The sequence below is a fragment of the Mirounga angustirostris genome, unplaced genomic scaffold (genome assembly GCF_029215605.1).
Source record: "Mirounga angustirostris isolate CCGP_5_RB_7025 unplaced genomic scaffold, mMirAng1.0.hap1 SCAF_5, whole genome shotgun sequence".
Lineage (NCBI taxonomy): Eukaryota > Metazoa > Chordata > Mammalia > Carnivora > Phocidae > Mirounga > Mirounga angustirostris.
Window position 1 is genome coordinate 151899423 of NW_026991713.1, and position 14729 is coordinate 151914151.

General features: G+C 48.8%; 1 protein-coding gene across 5 annotated transcripts in view; it reads right to left on the reverse strand.

Annotated features, from left to right (window-relative positions):
* MYH11 (myosin heavy chain 11) overlaps nt 1-14729 on the reverse strand; it is a 115325-nt gene that overhangs the window by 62821 nt on the left and 37775 nt on the right. For all 5 annotated transcript variants that reach the window (XM_045875039.3, XM_045875041.3, XM_045875038.3 and 2 more), the window contains one exon: nt 4872-4899. In XM_045875039.3, coding sequence (XP_045730995.1) covers nt 4872-4899 — 28 coding nt within the window. The remainder of the gene's footprint in view (nt 1-4871; nt 4900-14729) is intronic.

A 14729-nucleotide genomic window follows, 5' to 3' on the forward strand; every position in this document is an offset into this window, starting at 1 on the left:
CCCCTGATATGGTGGGATGAAGAAGGCAGCTCACCTCGGCATCATTCTCCCCAAAACCCGTAATCCCAGTCTAGCGACTGAGAACATCAGACAAACCCAAATTGAGGGATGTTCTGCTAAATCTCTGATCAGTCCTCAAAACTGTCAGGGTGGCTCAGTCAGTTAAGTGTCTGCCTTCGGCTCCGGTCATGATCCCGGGGTCCTGGGATCGAGCCCTGCATGGGGCTCCCTGCTCAGCAGGGAGTCTGCTTCTCCCTCTCCCTCTGCCCCTCCCCCTGCTCGTGTTCTGTTTCTCTCTGTCAAATAAATAAATAAAATCTTTAAAAAAAACCTATCAGGGTCATGAAAAACAAGAAAGTCTGAGAAACTGTCAGAGCCAAGGATAGACTAGGGAGACATGACGACAAGATGTCATTCTGGATGGGATCACGGAACAGAAGGACATTAGTGGAAAACCGTGAAACCTAATCATTGTTAAATCATTGTTAAAACCAAATCATTGTGAAAATGATGAACCAACATTGTTGTCTTAGTGTGACAAATGTGGTGACGTCACATGTTACTATCAGGAGAAACTGAGACTTGGCAGGTGGGATATAGGAACTCTCTACACTATCTTGGCAACTTTTTTGTAAATCTAAAATCATTTCAAAAGTATTCTATTTTTTTAAGTGATTCCACTTAAAGAATAATACTAAGTTAACAATAATGTGCACATACAGCCAAAATCCTAACCACGGTGTCAGGAAAATGATGTCCGGGAAACATGAGTTCTTTTTCAAGCCAATCTCCAGAATCAGGAGCCTTACACCGGACACAGACTTTGCTTTTGTGATCCTGCTTCTGGGATCCTACTTCCATCCTCAAAGAAAGAAGCTGAGGAATCACAGAGGAAGTTCTGCCCACAAAGTTGGACGTCATCATATATTTGGGAATAAAAATTTTTTTTAAGACTTTATTTATTTATTTGAGTGAGAGAGAGAGCACAAGCAGGGGGAGTGGCAGGCAGAGGGAGAGGGAGAAACAGACCCCCGCTGAGCAGGGAGCCCGATGCGGGGCTCGATCCCAGGACCCTGGGATCATGACCTGAACCCAAGACAGACACTTAACTGACTGAGCCACCCATGCGCCCCAAGGATAAAATTTAAAATGACCTAAAAGCTTCAAGTGTTTCACTAACTCCATGGAGGGTCAGTGGTCATCCAAAAAGGATATTTGTAAATAACATGGACACGTGACATCAGGGGAACGTCAAGTGGAAAAAAGCAAGAGAAAAAGATGTATGCACACAGTTGAGTTCGTGTTTATGTTTAAAACTGCCTAGGAAAAACAACAACAACAACAACAACAACGAAAAGGAGCTACCCCAAGGTTTACTGGGGCCAAACTTGGCAGTGGACTGTGGGTAAAGTTTTCCTATTGTTCACTTCTGGGTATTTATCTGCCTTACTCTTACAGTTACAAAAAAATTAAATATATGTGCTCTCATGCATTTCACATTTCACTTTAATTTAAATTAAAACTTATTTATTTAGTCTTAGGGTAGAATGGAAAAAAAGAGAAAAAGCCAGTGGAGAGAAGTTTATTGCTTTGCCTAAAGCTGGGAGTCAGCAAACCTTTTCTGTAAAGGGCCAGAGAGTAACTATTTGAGCCCCTGAAGCACATGAATGATTTCTGTTGCACGTACTCGACTCAGCCATAGTAGCGCAAACTCAGCCACAAGCCACACAGAAATGAATGGGTGTGGCTGTGTTCCAATAAAACTTTATTTATAAAAACAAACAGAGGGCCAGATTTGGCCCTTGGGTGACAGTTTGCTGACTCCTGGCCTAAAATCACAGAAGTCTAACTCAGGGATCCTTGGACCTGTGAAAGCAGAGGTTCACTGCAGCCAGGATTCTGATTCTTAAGCCTGGGCTTCACGCTCAAAAACCATGGTGCCTCCAGCAAGCAAGGCTCAACAAAACTCTAGCAAAATGTCACCACTGCATGAGACAATAGCCAACAATGGTGCAGGACCTACTATGTGCCAGGAACCATGCTCAGTTCTCCCCCGACATTGCCCCTTCCATCCTCCCAACCATCCTAGGACGTGGCCACAATTGATAGCCCCATTCTACAGATGAGGAGACTGAGGTTTGCAGACTTACCCAGCTTGCCCAAGAACAAACTGCTGCCATGCAGCAAGGCAGGAAAGCAGACCTAGCCCTGTGCCTCCAAGGGCCCACCTCTGAACCACAAGGGCTGCCCTCTTGAGATTATCTGTGTCCCCCAATATTGCACTGCGTTATCAAAACCCTGTAGGCTTTTACCAAGAAGCGTTTCTTCTTCAAAAACAGAGCAGAAGAATGGAACACTGGGTGTTATGCACAAACAATGAATCATGGAACACTTCATCTAAAACTAATGATGTAATGTATGGGGATTAACATAAGAATAAAAAAAAAAAAACAGAGCAGAAGGGATGGGGGGAGGTGGGTCAAAGTAGGAGGCCTGCTTGGGAGGGAACTCCGGCCAGGCCATAGGTGAGGCACCCAATGGAATCCCCTGGGAAACCCTATAGTTTTACAAGAGTCAATGCGGGCCCCAGGGGAGAGCGGGAGAAGGTGGCTGTCAGCCTGAGTCACCTCCCCTGGAGGAGAGAATGGCCTGAGACCAGAGTCTGAGCAACCCTAGTGGGAAGTGCAAACCCAGGTGACTCATGCCCCAGACTCTGACAGCACCAGTGTGTATCCTCAAGAAGCCCTTCTGGCCTCCTTGAATGGTCAGGAAGATCTGATCTACCTCTTTTCCACGCCTTCATCCCAGCCTGCAAGACCCTGCCTGGTTGGCTCCCTGACCACATCTTCCTACCCATCCCCTTCCCCACTGTGCCCCAGCCCATCCAAGCTTCTCTGTTCCCCAAAAGGCAAATAGTCCCTACCTCAGGACCTTTGCCCCTGCTGTTCCCCACCTGAAACTCTTCTCCCAAATTCTTCTGGGGGCTGGCTCCTTGTCACAAAGGTTTCACATCATGCCTTACAAGTGGTTGAGCCAGCATGGGTAGGCTGAAAATCTTTTTCTCTAAACCAATGCACTAAATACAAAAGCTGCCATTGTGGGTCCTGGATGTCCTGAAATTGCTCTTCCCAGACAGAGGCTTCTTCTGAGGGACACACTCTGGCCAAACTGACCTCTTAGTTTCTTTTTTTTTTTTTTAAGATTTTTTTATTTATTTGACAGAGAAAGACACAGCGAGAGAGGGAACACAAACGGGGAGTGGGAGAGGGAGAAGCAGGCTCCTTGCTGAGCAGGGAGCCCGATGCGGGACTCGATCCCGGGACTCCAGGATCATGACCTGAGCCGAAGGCAGTCGCTTAACCAACTGAGCCACCCAGGCACCCGACCTCTTAGTTTCTTAATTAGAACATGCTCCATCTGACTCCAGTGCCTTTGCACATGCTGGAACCTCTTCCCCCTTTTCCTTTGCTATTTCTGCCAAAATATCACATCTTTGGAGAAGCCTTTCTCGTTCTGCCCAATTACAATACTTCTTATGTGTAGATTCTTCTAGTTCCTTAAGTGTTTCAGTCTTTGTAATTTTCACAGTTTGTAATTACACACTCACTTGAGTGATTTAAGAAAATGTGTATGTAGTTTTTTTTCTCGTTTCTGAAAAGGTAAGTCAAGCAGTAAGTTCAGGTAGTCTAAAAGACAAGTATGTGATTACCATCCTAGTGCTGACTTCCCTCTTAAAAAGAGGGGTCCTGTTTATTTTTGGCTCATTCCCAGGTGCCTTATACCCACCAGGAGGCCTGGCCCCATTAAATCTGCTGAGTAAGGAGCGATGGTGGGAGTGGTGTAGGGGTTAGGATGGAAGGGAAGGGTACGAGTTTCTCGTTGCTGCTATAACAAATGACTAGAAACTCAGCATCTATGATCACGCAGTTCCAGAAGTCAGACGTCTGACATGGATCTCACTGGGCTAAAACCAAGGTGTCAGCAGGGTTATATTTCTTTCTTTCTGGGAGCTCCAGGGGAGAGTCCAGTTCCTTGGCTTTTCCAGCTTCTAGAGGCTGTTCTCATCCCTGGCGTCCTCCCTCGTCAAAGTCAGCAATCTTGGGTCAAGTTCTCACGTTGCATCTCCCTCTGACCCTCTGCTCTGCCTCCCACTTCCACTTTTAAGAACCTTGTGATGACACTGGGCCATCTGGATAATCTTGATAATCTCTCTACTTTAAGGTCTGCTGATTAGGAACCTTAATAGCATCTGCAACCTCCATGCCCCCAGGCCACATGACCTGACATATTCACAGCTTCCAGAAATTAGGATGCAGAGATCACTGGGGGCCCATTATTCTGCCCACGACAGGAGGGATTTTTCTTGAGAATTAAAGATTCTCTGAGTGATTCTAAATTGAGTTAACATCCTCTGACTATGTATTTGGGTCTTCGAAGACACAGTGACACCAACTACTAAATACAACACAAATGTGCTCGCTCACTGCGACATGTTAGGGCAGTAATTTAACATGAGCCAAGATTTCCTCACTAACAGAGACGCCCTCCACCTTCCCAGAGCTGTTATGCAGAGAGATGCAATTCTGTCTGTAAATAGCTCAGGGCCTAGCATGCAGTAAGTGCTCACTAAATGCTCATTTTAGAACGGGGGACGTTGCAGAACAAGATGGCACCAGGTATCATCGACAGTTTGGGTGTGCCTGCCTCAGCATGAGGACTTCCGTTCAGCCCAAGTTGAGCGCAGCTCTACTCCATGCCAGATACGAGCGAGACGCCTGGGAAGGTCAACAAAAGCTCTGCCCTCACAGACCTCTCTCTTTAGCAGGTTGGATCTCGACTGTAGAAAAACAGGAAAAGGCAGCTCCACTTACGTGCACAGAATGGACTGGTCCTCTCGATCTGAGAACAGAAAGAAAAAAGGCCATGAGTTAGAATTAGCTCTGAGTGGAGGGTCTGGGGATAGCTCCTCCCCAAGCCCCCCCCCAATCCTAAGCTCCTGCACACTGGCCCCAACAAAGGTGGTGAGGGCCAACCGGGCTCATTGCCCAGGGTGCAGGGAACAAGAGCAGAGCCAAGAGGACAGCAGGGCTCCTTTTGGCACTCCTCCCTACCCCCCAAGTCCTGGAGGCAGCCCCAGAAAGATGCTGGAGCCTGATGAGTTCAGAAGGCAGTGGGCATTCTAGCCCGTCCAGCTCGGGGGGGGGGGGGGGGGCGGGGGGGGGGAGGGTCCCGGGAGCCCACTCTGCCAGACAGAGCAGACTGGGGTCTCACTCGGCCACTTCTCAGCTCTGTGGCCTTGGATGAGTGGTCTTAACCCCTCCGTGCCTCAGTTCCTGCATCTAGAATATAGGGTATTAGACAGTGGGTTTGAAAACCTAGCATGTCCTCCTCTGGGAAGAGCATCATCCTGTGTTCCTGTAGGAGATGTGCCTCCGACCCCACCCCTGCCATCATACACAGTCTTGGTGGGGCTGCCCCCCTTGGTCCCCCAGCCAAGAGGATGGGGAAGCATAGTGGGTGGACAGAGCCCTGAGCCCTCACTTCCTGCCCCCAGATCCTGAGAAGCCCATTCCTGCCATTTCTGAGCCTGGCTCTCCAGTCTTCCCATCCCATCCGTGAGCTCCCTGACAATCCTCCATACATTCCTTTCCTAGATAAAGTGCTGGTCTCTGTTGCTGACCACCAGAAAACCCTGGCAGGAAACATAGGGCATCGTGAGATTAAACGTGATTAAGCAGACATTACTGATCACCTTCTACTCTTTTTTTTTTTTTTAAGATTTTATTTATTTGAGAGAAAGAGCAAGAGAGCACAAGCAGGGGGAGGGGCAGAGGGAGAGGGAGAAGCAGACTCTCCACTGAGCAGGGAGCCCAACGTGGAGCTTGATCCCAGGACCCTGGGATCATGACCTGAGCCGAAGGCAGACGCTTAACCGACAGAGCCACCCAGGTGCCCGATCACCTTCTACTCTTAAAGTGGCCTCAGAGGGTAGAGCCAGGGTCTGGAACCCACTTCCTGCCCTATGAGGGATACAGGGACAGCTACCGACAACTTCAACCATTGGCGAATTAACCGTAACCGAAAAATCAGAGCATCTTATCTGCTGATGGGCAACGCCAAAGTGGCAAGTGTTTCTGAAATCCATTCCCTGGCTCCATCCTCTCTGTCATGGTGCTCAGGCCCTCTTGATCCACACCTCACCAAAGATCTCCCCGGATCTTGTCCCGTCCTCCTCCGAACCCCTTCTCAGAGTGCTCTTCCTAACACACCAAGCTGCTGATCACTCTGCAACTTAACACTCTCCCACTCTGGAATTTTCTTAAAAAGTCCAACATAAATCTACCATAGGACCAGAATTCCAGTCCTGGGAATATATCCAAGAGAACTGAAAGCACGTGTCCCTGCAAGACTAGCTCACGAACGTTCACAGCAGTGTTGGCATAATAGCTAAAAAGTGGAAGCGACCCAAGTGCCCATCACTTGGGGAATGAATAAACAATATGAGGTAGATTCATAACAGGGAATATTATTCAGCCATAAAGACAATGATGTCCTAGTGACACACGCTATGACATGGATGACCCCCAAAAAACATTGTGCTAAGTAAAGGAAGTCAGATACAAAAGGCCACATACTATAGGACCGCATTTATACAAAATGTGTAGAGTGGGCAAATCTGTGAAGTCAGAAAGCAGGTGGGTGGTCACCAGCGGCTGCAAATGGGCATTTGGGGTTCTGAAACTGGATTACAGTGATGCTGACCTAAGTCTATCGATTTACTAAAGATCTTCGAAGTTCACACTTAAAATGGGTGAATTTTTGGTACTCAAATTTTATCTCAGTAAAGCCATCTTCATTGTTTTTTAAGACTTATTTATTTTAAAGAGAGAGAGAGAGCATGAGCAGGAGGGGCAGAGGGAGAAGGAGAGAGAACCTCAAGCAGATTCCACAATGAATGCGGAGCCCGACACGGGGCTTGATCTCAGGACCTTGAGGTCACAACCTGAGCAGAGACCAAGAGTAAGACGCTCAACTGACCGCATTACCCAGGTGCCCAACAAAGTCGTCTTTAAAAAGTTAGTGTCTGGGGCGCCTGGGTGGCTCAGTAGGTTAAGCATCTGCCTTTGGCTCAGGTCATGATCCCAGAGTCCTGGGATCAAGTCCCGCATCGGGCTCCCTGCTCAGCCGAGAGTTTGCTTCTCCTTCTCCCTCTGTCCTTCCCCCAACTTGTGCTCTCTCTCTCTCAAATAAATAGAAATCTTTAATAAAAAATGAATAAAAATAAAAAGTTAGTGCCCTCAGATAAGGCCCGCAGTCCTGAGCATGGCACCCAAGACCTCCCATAACTGGCCCAGCCCACCTCCCCAGCCTTGGCACTCCTGTGTCCTTCACTCTGATGCCCCAGTGATCCCCCCCACCCCCGAGCTCACTCCTGCCTTTGTTCAGGCTGCTCTCTTCTTTGTCTCCTGGCCCCTTCCTGGTCCCTCAGCCTCAAAGATGACACCTCCTCCAAGAAGCCTTCCCCACGGGTGGCTTGGCTGTAAATCCCCTTCAACGCTGTCAAGCTATCACAAATCACCAACCTTGGTAGAGAGAGTAAGCTCCAAGAAAAGCCCCCAGCCCCCTCCAGAATCCCACTGCTGCCTCCAAGTCCCTCCCAGATAGAAATTCAGGAGCTCTCTCCCTGGTTCCTGCCTGTCCCCAAGACAGGGGTGACCCTCCACGCCCCTGGTCCCATAGGGACCTGTGCTTCCAGAGCGCTCTGTCCTGGGTTTGCTTTTTTCTGTTTTCTTGTGTCTGTGCCCCACAGGACCATGGAGTCCTCAGGCAGAAGCACCTAGTTCTGGACCTCGCTTCCTTTGGTTTCTGGACCCCCAGCTCCCAAGCCCTGAGCTCCTGACACAGAAAGTTTAGCTTGGTGAGCTCTGCAAAAAACCACCCCCAAACCTAGAAGAAGTGGGCTTCTTGATGGGGAAGCTCGATATACATGCGAAAAACTGACTCATTTATTCATTCATTCAACAAATACTTTAAGGGTATCTACCAGGTATTAGACATGACGCTGGCCCTAAAAATACCACATAATAGTATGTAATACTTGGCACTTCCTCCGTGCCATGCATTGTTTTAAGCATTGACCTGTATTAACACACATTAGACCCTCACATATCCTATGAGATAGGCTATTTTTATCCCCATTGTACAGATGGAGAAACTGAGACACACAGAAACTTTTAAACTTGACCATACACAGCAGTGGGTGAGGCAGGATTTGAACCCCAACCTAGTATTTATTGGGCCAGATATAGCGTCAGGCACTTCTCATGTGCGACCTTTGATCCTGACCCCTTCGGGGTTGAGAAAACAGAGGTTATGTAGCCCAAAGTCACACGGCCACTTCGGTGACTGATCAGGGTTCTGAAACACGTGGGTCTGAGTTCGGGTTCTTTCTGCTTTCCCAGGTATGACAGCACAGAGGAAATGGGACATGGGTCCTGAGGGGCCACGGCTGCAGGGGATTAGGGAAGGCACTGGGGGACAAGGCAGCTTGGGGAGATCAGCATGGCCCAGCCAAGGGAAGGTGTGAGGCCTATTCCCAGGCCAGGAAGAAGCTGTGCTAAGGGTCCAGGTGGGAAGAAGGAACCAGGGCATGGAGTGGCCTCTGGGATAGAAGGATCCACTTCCTAAGAATCAGATCTCAAATCCACACATCTGTCCCACCACCCCTGCCACACCTAGTCTAAGAACCATCACTTTGGGCCCACACTGTCTCCCCATACTAGAAAGCAGGCTTTATTGGGGAAGTAGGAGCTTATATGTTTTGTCTAACATTGTATCTCCAGTACTTGGCACATAGTAAGTGCTCAATTATATTTGTTAGATGGATGGTTGGATGGGAAGATGAATGGCTGGATGGATGGATGGGAAGATGGATGGATACATGGATGGATACATGGATGGATGGATGGATGGACGGACGGACGGACTGATGGGTGGGTGGATGGATGGATATGGAGAAAGCCATTCCTGTGTGTCACTGGGAAACAGAGAGGACATTAATGACCATATCTAGAGGGGGGAGTTCTATCTCATAGAGAAGATCTGGCCCACCGCAGGGCAAGATGAATGAGATGATTGGGCAAGCTCCATGGACCTTGTGCCACCTCCAGTCAATTCTCCTTTTCTTCTCTCAGATCACAGATGGACATTCTGGTGATCCGGTTGAGGCAAATCCTCACAATAAAAGGCAGAAGTACCAAAAGACTACTCAACTCCTCTTCCTTGCTCTCAGTTTTTCCACCTTGAGGTGGTAGCACGGACCTCAGCTGCCTACAGGCGCCATGTTCAGGGAGTGTGGAGACACTCCATTCAGACAAGTCTGACCCCTGAGCTGAGTGAGGGCCAGGGGGAGGCCCTTGCATGGAGAAGGGCCCCAGGAACAAGACAGAGAGACGGAGTGCTCTCCTCCTGCATCAGAACTCCATACCCACACAGTCCCACCCTCCAGGCCAGCTGCACTGACTCCCACCGATACCCCCATCTTCTGCTACGATTCCTGGCTGCTCCATACCCTTCCAGAAACATCCACATCAGAAACACCCACACATGTGTCTAACGACAGACACCTGAGTCGGTCACTGCAACAACATCAGCAGTAGCAAAAGACCAGATGCAAACCATTTAACTGGTCTGTCCACTGAAGACGAGCTAGTCAAACTTCCAGTATTTAAATTCTGGTACGGCCATGTAAGGGCACATTAGGCAGCCAGTAAAAAGGACCAAGCAGCCACCTGGGTGGCTCAGTCGGTTAAGTGTCCGACTCTTGATTTTGGCTCAGGTCCTGATCTCAAGGTCCTGAGATCCAGCCCTGAGTCGGGCTCCACACTCAGCAGGGAGTCTGCTTGGGATTCTTCTCTCTCTCTCCCTCTGCCCCTCTGCCCCACTCCCCTACTCGCAATACTCTCTCTCTAAAAATGTAAATAAATAAAAAGAGGAACATCTATACACAGGCAGGCACACATATACACCCACATATGCACACACACCCTCAAATACTTGGATACATCATGAAGTCACCACTCTTGACGTGGCCTACAGTGCTTGTTCCTGAGGACAGGGTCTGAGGGTTGAGAATCACAACAGGAGGGACACCGATTTTCACTCCATCTGCCTCTAACCTGTTCACGTTTGTGCTGGGAGCATGCATAACCATTCCCTCATCTCATCAAAAAGTGGTCAAGGGAAAAATACTCTTTACTGCTCTTGAGGAAACCACTGTAACCCCAAAACTTCAGACACAGAGGCGAGAAATAGCCACCACCCACAATCTCCCCCTTCCGGGGAGCTCACTGCACCTCGGGCCCATGCTGAGCTCCTTTGGTGCTGCGTGACCCATTTAATTCCCAAGGCAGCCCCGGAGGTGGGCACTGGCATCACCCCCATTTTACAGATGAGGAAAATAGAGCGCAGAACATGAATTGCCCAAGGGCACGGTGCCCTCCCCGCAGAAGATATGTCTGCTCTGAAACTCAGAAGGTGACCTTATTTAGAATCAAGGTATTAGAGGTGTAATTAAGGATCTCCAGATGAGATGATCCTGGATTTAGGGTGGGATCCAAATCCATGACCGGTGTTGCTATTTCTAAGAGAAAGGGCGGTGAGATTAGAGATACAGGGACAAGGCCGCATGAAGAAGGCGACAGACTGGAGGTGTAGACACATCTACAAGCCGAGGAACACCAAGGATGGTCAGCCACCCCCTGAAGCCAGGAGGCAGGTGCGGCCCGGATTCTCCCTCAGAGTTTCCAGAAGGAACCAACCCTGCCCAGGCCTTGACTTAGGGCAGAAAAACAGAAGACAAGCCTTAAAGCTCAGCAGGGCTCGGTGGGAAGAGATAGCAGTCAGTATCCCCTCTCCCGTGGAGGGGAAATCCGCGGGGGCAGGTGCCCGGCTCTGGAGCGACCACCAGCTCCTCGTTCTGGAATCAGGGAGTATGGATATCTGCGCCTCCAACTTCCAGCCAAAGGAGAAACCCGCTCAGGAACAGAGCCAAATAAGAAACCTATGAAAAACTGATTCAGAAAGCGGGTGAGGGGTAGAGGAACCACGCACCCTGCAATCAGAACGAGGCAGAGAGAGACACCCCCCCCCAGGGGGCCTGGCCCAGACAACCTCCGCTATTTTAAGGGATGATTTTGAGACTGACTGACAGACGGACGGGCTATCTTGATTCATCAGTCCAGGGAGAGGGACAGGCTTTCCCAGCAGCCTTGGGAAGCCTGGTCCAGGGCACAGGAGATTTATAGGGTCAGATGCTGGTCCTGGGGCCCTTCCCCCCAGGTCCCCAGGAGAGGCAGCAGGCTCCTGGGGAAGGCTTGGAACCTGCCAGGGCCGCTCTGCGCTGGGGGCTGCTGGGACCTCTGGCCGGGGACATTCCCATCGGAAATGCACCACCTCCAAGCGTGGGAAGCTGACGGAGCGAGGCTGTGGGCAGAAGGAGGGCTTGATGTGGGCACCGCATGCTGACCCGTGACTTCCTCCTGGGGCGTTCTGCCTCCTTCCTGAGTGCGAGCTTGGGTCTGACACAAGAGAGCAGAGTCCTCTGAACGGGGGAAGCAAGGTCCCCTCCAAGCTTTGCCCTCGCTGCTTCTTCTGCCCACAGCACCCTCTTCCTGCCTGACCCATTTTCCTCCTCCTCCTTTTTCCCATTGAGGTGAAATTCACACAACACAACATTAATGAAGTACAAGTGAACAATTTGGTGGCATGGAGTGTGTTCACAGGGTTGTGCCCTGTGCACGGTGTGCCTGGTACACATCTAGGTCCAGAACATTCCTTTTTTTTAAGAATTTATTTATTTATTTGACAGAGAGAGAGAGCTCGCACAAGCAGGGGGAGCAGCAGGGAGAGGGGGGGAGAGAGAGAGAGAGAGAGAGAGAAGCAGACTCCCCACCAAGCAGGGAGCCCGATGCAGGACTCGATCCCAGGACCCTGGAATCATGACCTGAGCTGAAGGCAGACGCTTAACTGACTGAGCCACCCAGGCACCCATTCCAGAACATTCTTATCAGCCCCAATCCCCAACCCATTTAGCAAATCACTCTTCCTTCCCCACTCCCATAACTGCTAGCAACCACTCATCTGCTTTCTGTCTCTACAGATCAACCTCTTCTAGACACTTCACATAAATACAGTCGTACAATATGTAGCCTTTTGTGTCTGCCTTGTTTCACTTAGCGTGGTGTTTTTGAAGGTCATCCCTGTTGTGACATGTGTCCAAACTTCCTTCCTTTCCATGGCTGAGTACTATTTCCTTGTATGGATAGACCATATTTTGTGTATCCATTCATCCATCGATGGGCATTTGGGTTGTTTCTACCTTTCGGCTACTGTGAAGAGTGCTGCTCTGAACATTCAAGTACAGGTTTTATTTGAGAACTTGTTTTCAATTCTTTGGAGTATATACCCCAATCCATTCTTTTTTTTCTTTTTTCTTTTTTTAAAGATTTATGTATTTATTTGAAAGAGAGAGAGCGTAAGTGGGGCAGGGGAGGGCAGAGGGAGAGGAAGAGAATCTCAAGCAGACTCCCCACTGAGTGCCCAGCCAGACACAGGGCTTGATCTCACAACCCTGAGATCATAACCTGAGCCGAAACCAAGAGTCGGATGCTCAACCAACTGAGCTACCCAGGTGCCCCATTCCCAATCCATTCTTGAAATGGCATCTTGAGAGTCACTTCTTCTATGATTTTTTCTGACTCTACACCTCCTTAGAGCTAAACTGGAGGACTTTCTACTGCATATCCCCCCTGGGACTGCCATGGACAGTGGTACAAGTTGTACACTGCATAACTCAAGGGGGAACCATTCACATTGGTCATTATAGATTTGTACATTTATTAAGACAATCTTCCAGCAGATGGAGGGAAAGTGCCTTGAGAAAGGGGTGAGTTGGGGCGCCTGGGTGGCTCAGTTGGTTGAGCGACTGCCTTCGGCTCGGGTCATGATCCTGGAGTCCCGGGATTGAGTCCCACATCGGGCTCCCTGCTCTGCAGGGAGTCTGCTTCTCCCTCTGACCCTCCTCCCTCTCATGTTCTCTGTCTCTCATTCTCTCTCTCGCAAATAAATAAAATCTTTAAAAAAAAAAAAAAGAAAAAGAAAGGGGTGAGTTTTTCTATTTCTATAAAGGCACCACATGGCCTCATGGTGGCCCTGGTTCTGATAGTCCAAAGGTTCCCTCCATTGTGGCACCTAATCTCACTGGGATCATTGTTTCACCTCAAGACTTTTTAGCAGGAAAGAGTACAGATTATCTGGAAAAATAACAGATCATTTGTCCATGACAGGACTCTACGGATGGATGGAAAAACTGTCTTTCCATCTTAGTAAAAAGTATGCTACTTTACATTATTTACAATAGCCAAACAGTGGGAACAATAAAAAATCCATCAAGTGCTGAGTGGATAAACAAAATGTGGCATGTCCAAACAGTGGAATATTACTCAGCCATAAAGAAGAAATGTCACACTGATACGTGTTACAACATGGATGAACCTTGAAGTCATGATGCTCAGGGAAAGAAGCCAGTCACAAAGGACCACATACTGTAGCATTCATTCTATTGATAGGAAGCATCCAGAATAGGCAAATGTGGAGAGACAGGAAGTAGATGAGTAATTGCCTGGAACTGAAGGTAGGATGGGGAAGGGACTACCAAGGGGCACACAATTTTGGGGGGGGAGGGTGAGAGAAATAGAAAATTAGATTGTGTGATGACTGCATCCCCCTGTAAATCCACTAGTGACTAGGGAACTGTATACTTTAAATGGATTAATTTGTGGTATATAAATTATACCACAATAAAGCTTCTTTTAAAAAAAACTATGTTAATTTTACACCATCTCTGAATCAAGAGATCCGACTCCTTAAACTTCACACAGATCTATACGTTTTTCAGAAGTTACAAAACTGGGGGCTCCTGGGCGGCTCAGTCGGTTAAGTGTCTGACTCTTGGTTTCGGCTCATGTTGTGATCTCAGGGTCTTGAGATCGAGCCCCGCAGCAGGCTCTGAGCTCAGCAAGGAGTCTGCTACAGTTTCTCTCTCTTTCCCTCTGCCCTTCCCCCAGCTTGTGCGTGCATGCTCTCTCTCTCAAATAAATAAATAAATCTTTAAAAAAAAAAAGGAAGTTACAAAACTGCTTTCAATGCTTCTCCTACTGGCCCCTGAGCTGCTGAAGGTCAAGGGCTGTGCCTGATCCCAGGTGCCAGGAACAGTGCTTGACACATAGTAGGTACTCAAGAAATGCTTACTTGCGGCACCTGGGTTGTTCAGTCGGTTAAGAGTCTGCCTTCAGCTCAGGTCATGATCTCAGGGTCCTGGGATCGAGCTGGGATCGAGTCCCGCCTCAGGTTCCCTGCTCAGTGGGGAATCTGCTTCTCCCTCTGTCTCTGCCCTCCCCCCACCCCCCACTCATGCTCACTCTCTCTCTCTCTCAAATAAATAAATCTTAAAAAAAAAAAAAAGAAAGAAAGAAATGCTTACTCATTTGCATCTCTCTCTAAAGGCAATCGAGACAGAAGCGATGGTAAACACTTACATCTCTGGTCACATGTTCACTCAGCAAACAAGTCCTGACCCCCTACTAGAAACACAAAGTTCACGAAGACCTACTGAGTCTGTGTTAGAGAGGCTTGGGATGCAGTGTGGGAGTCCGATGGGCAAAGAAATG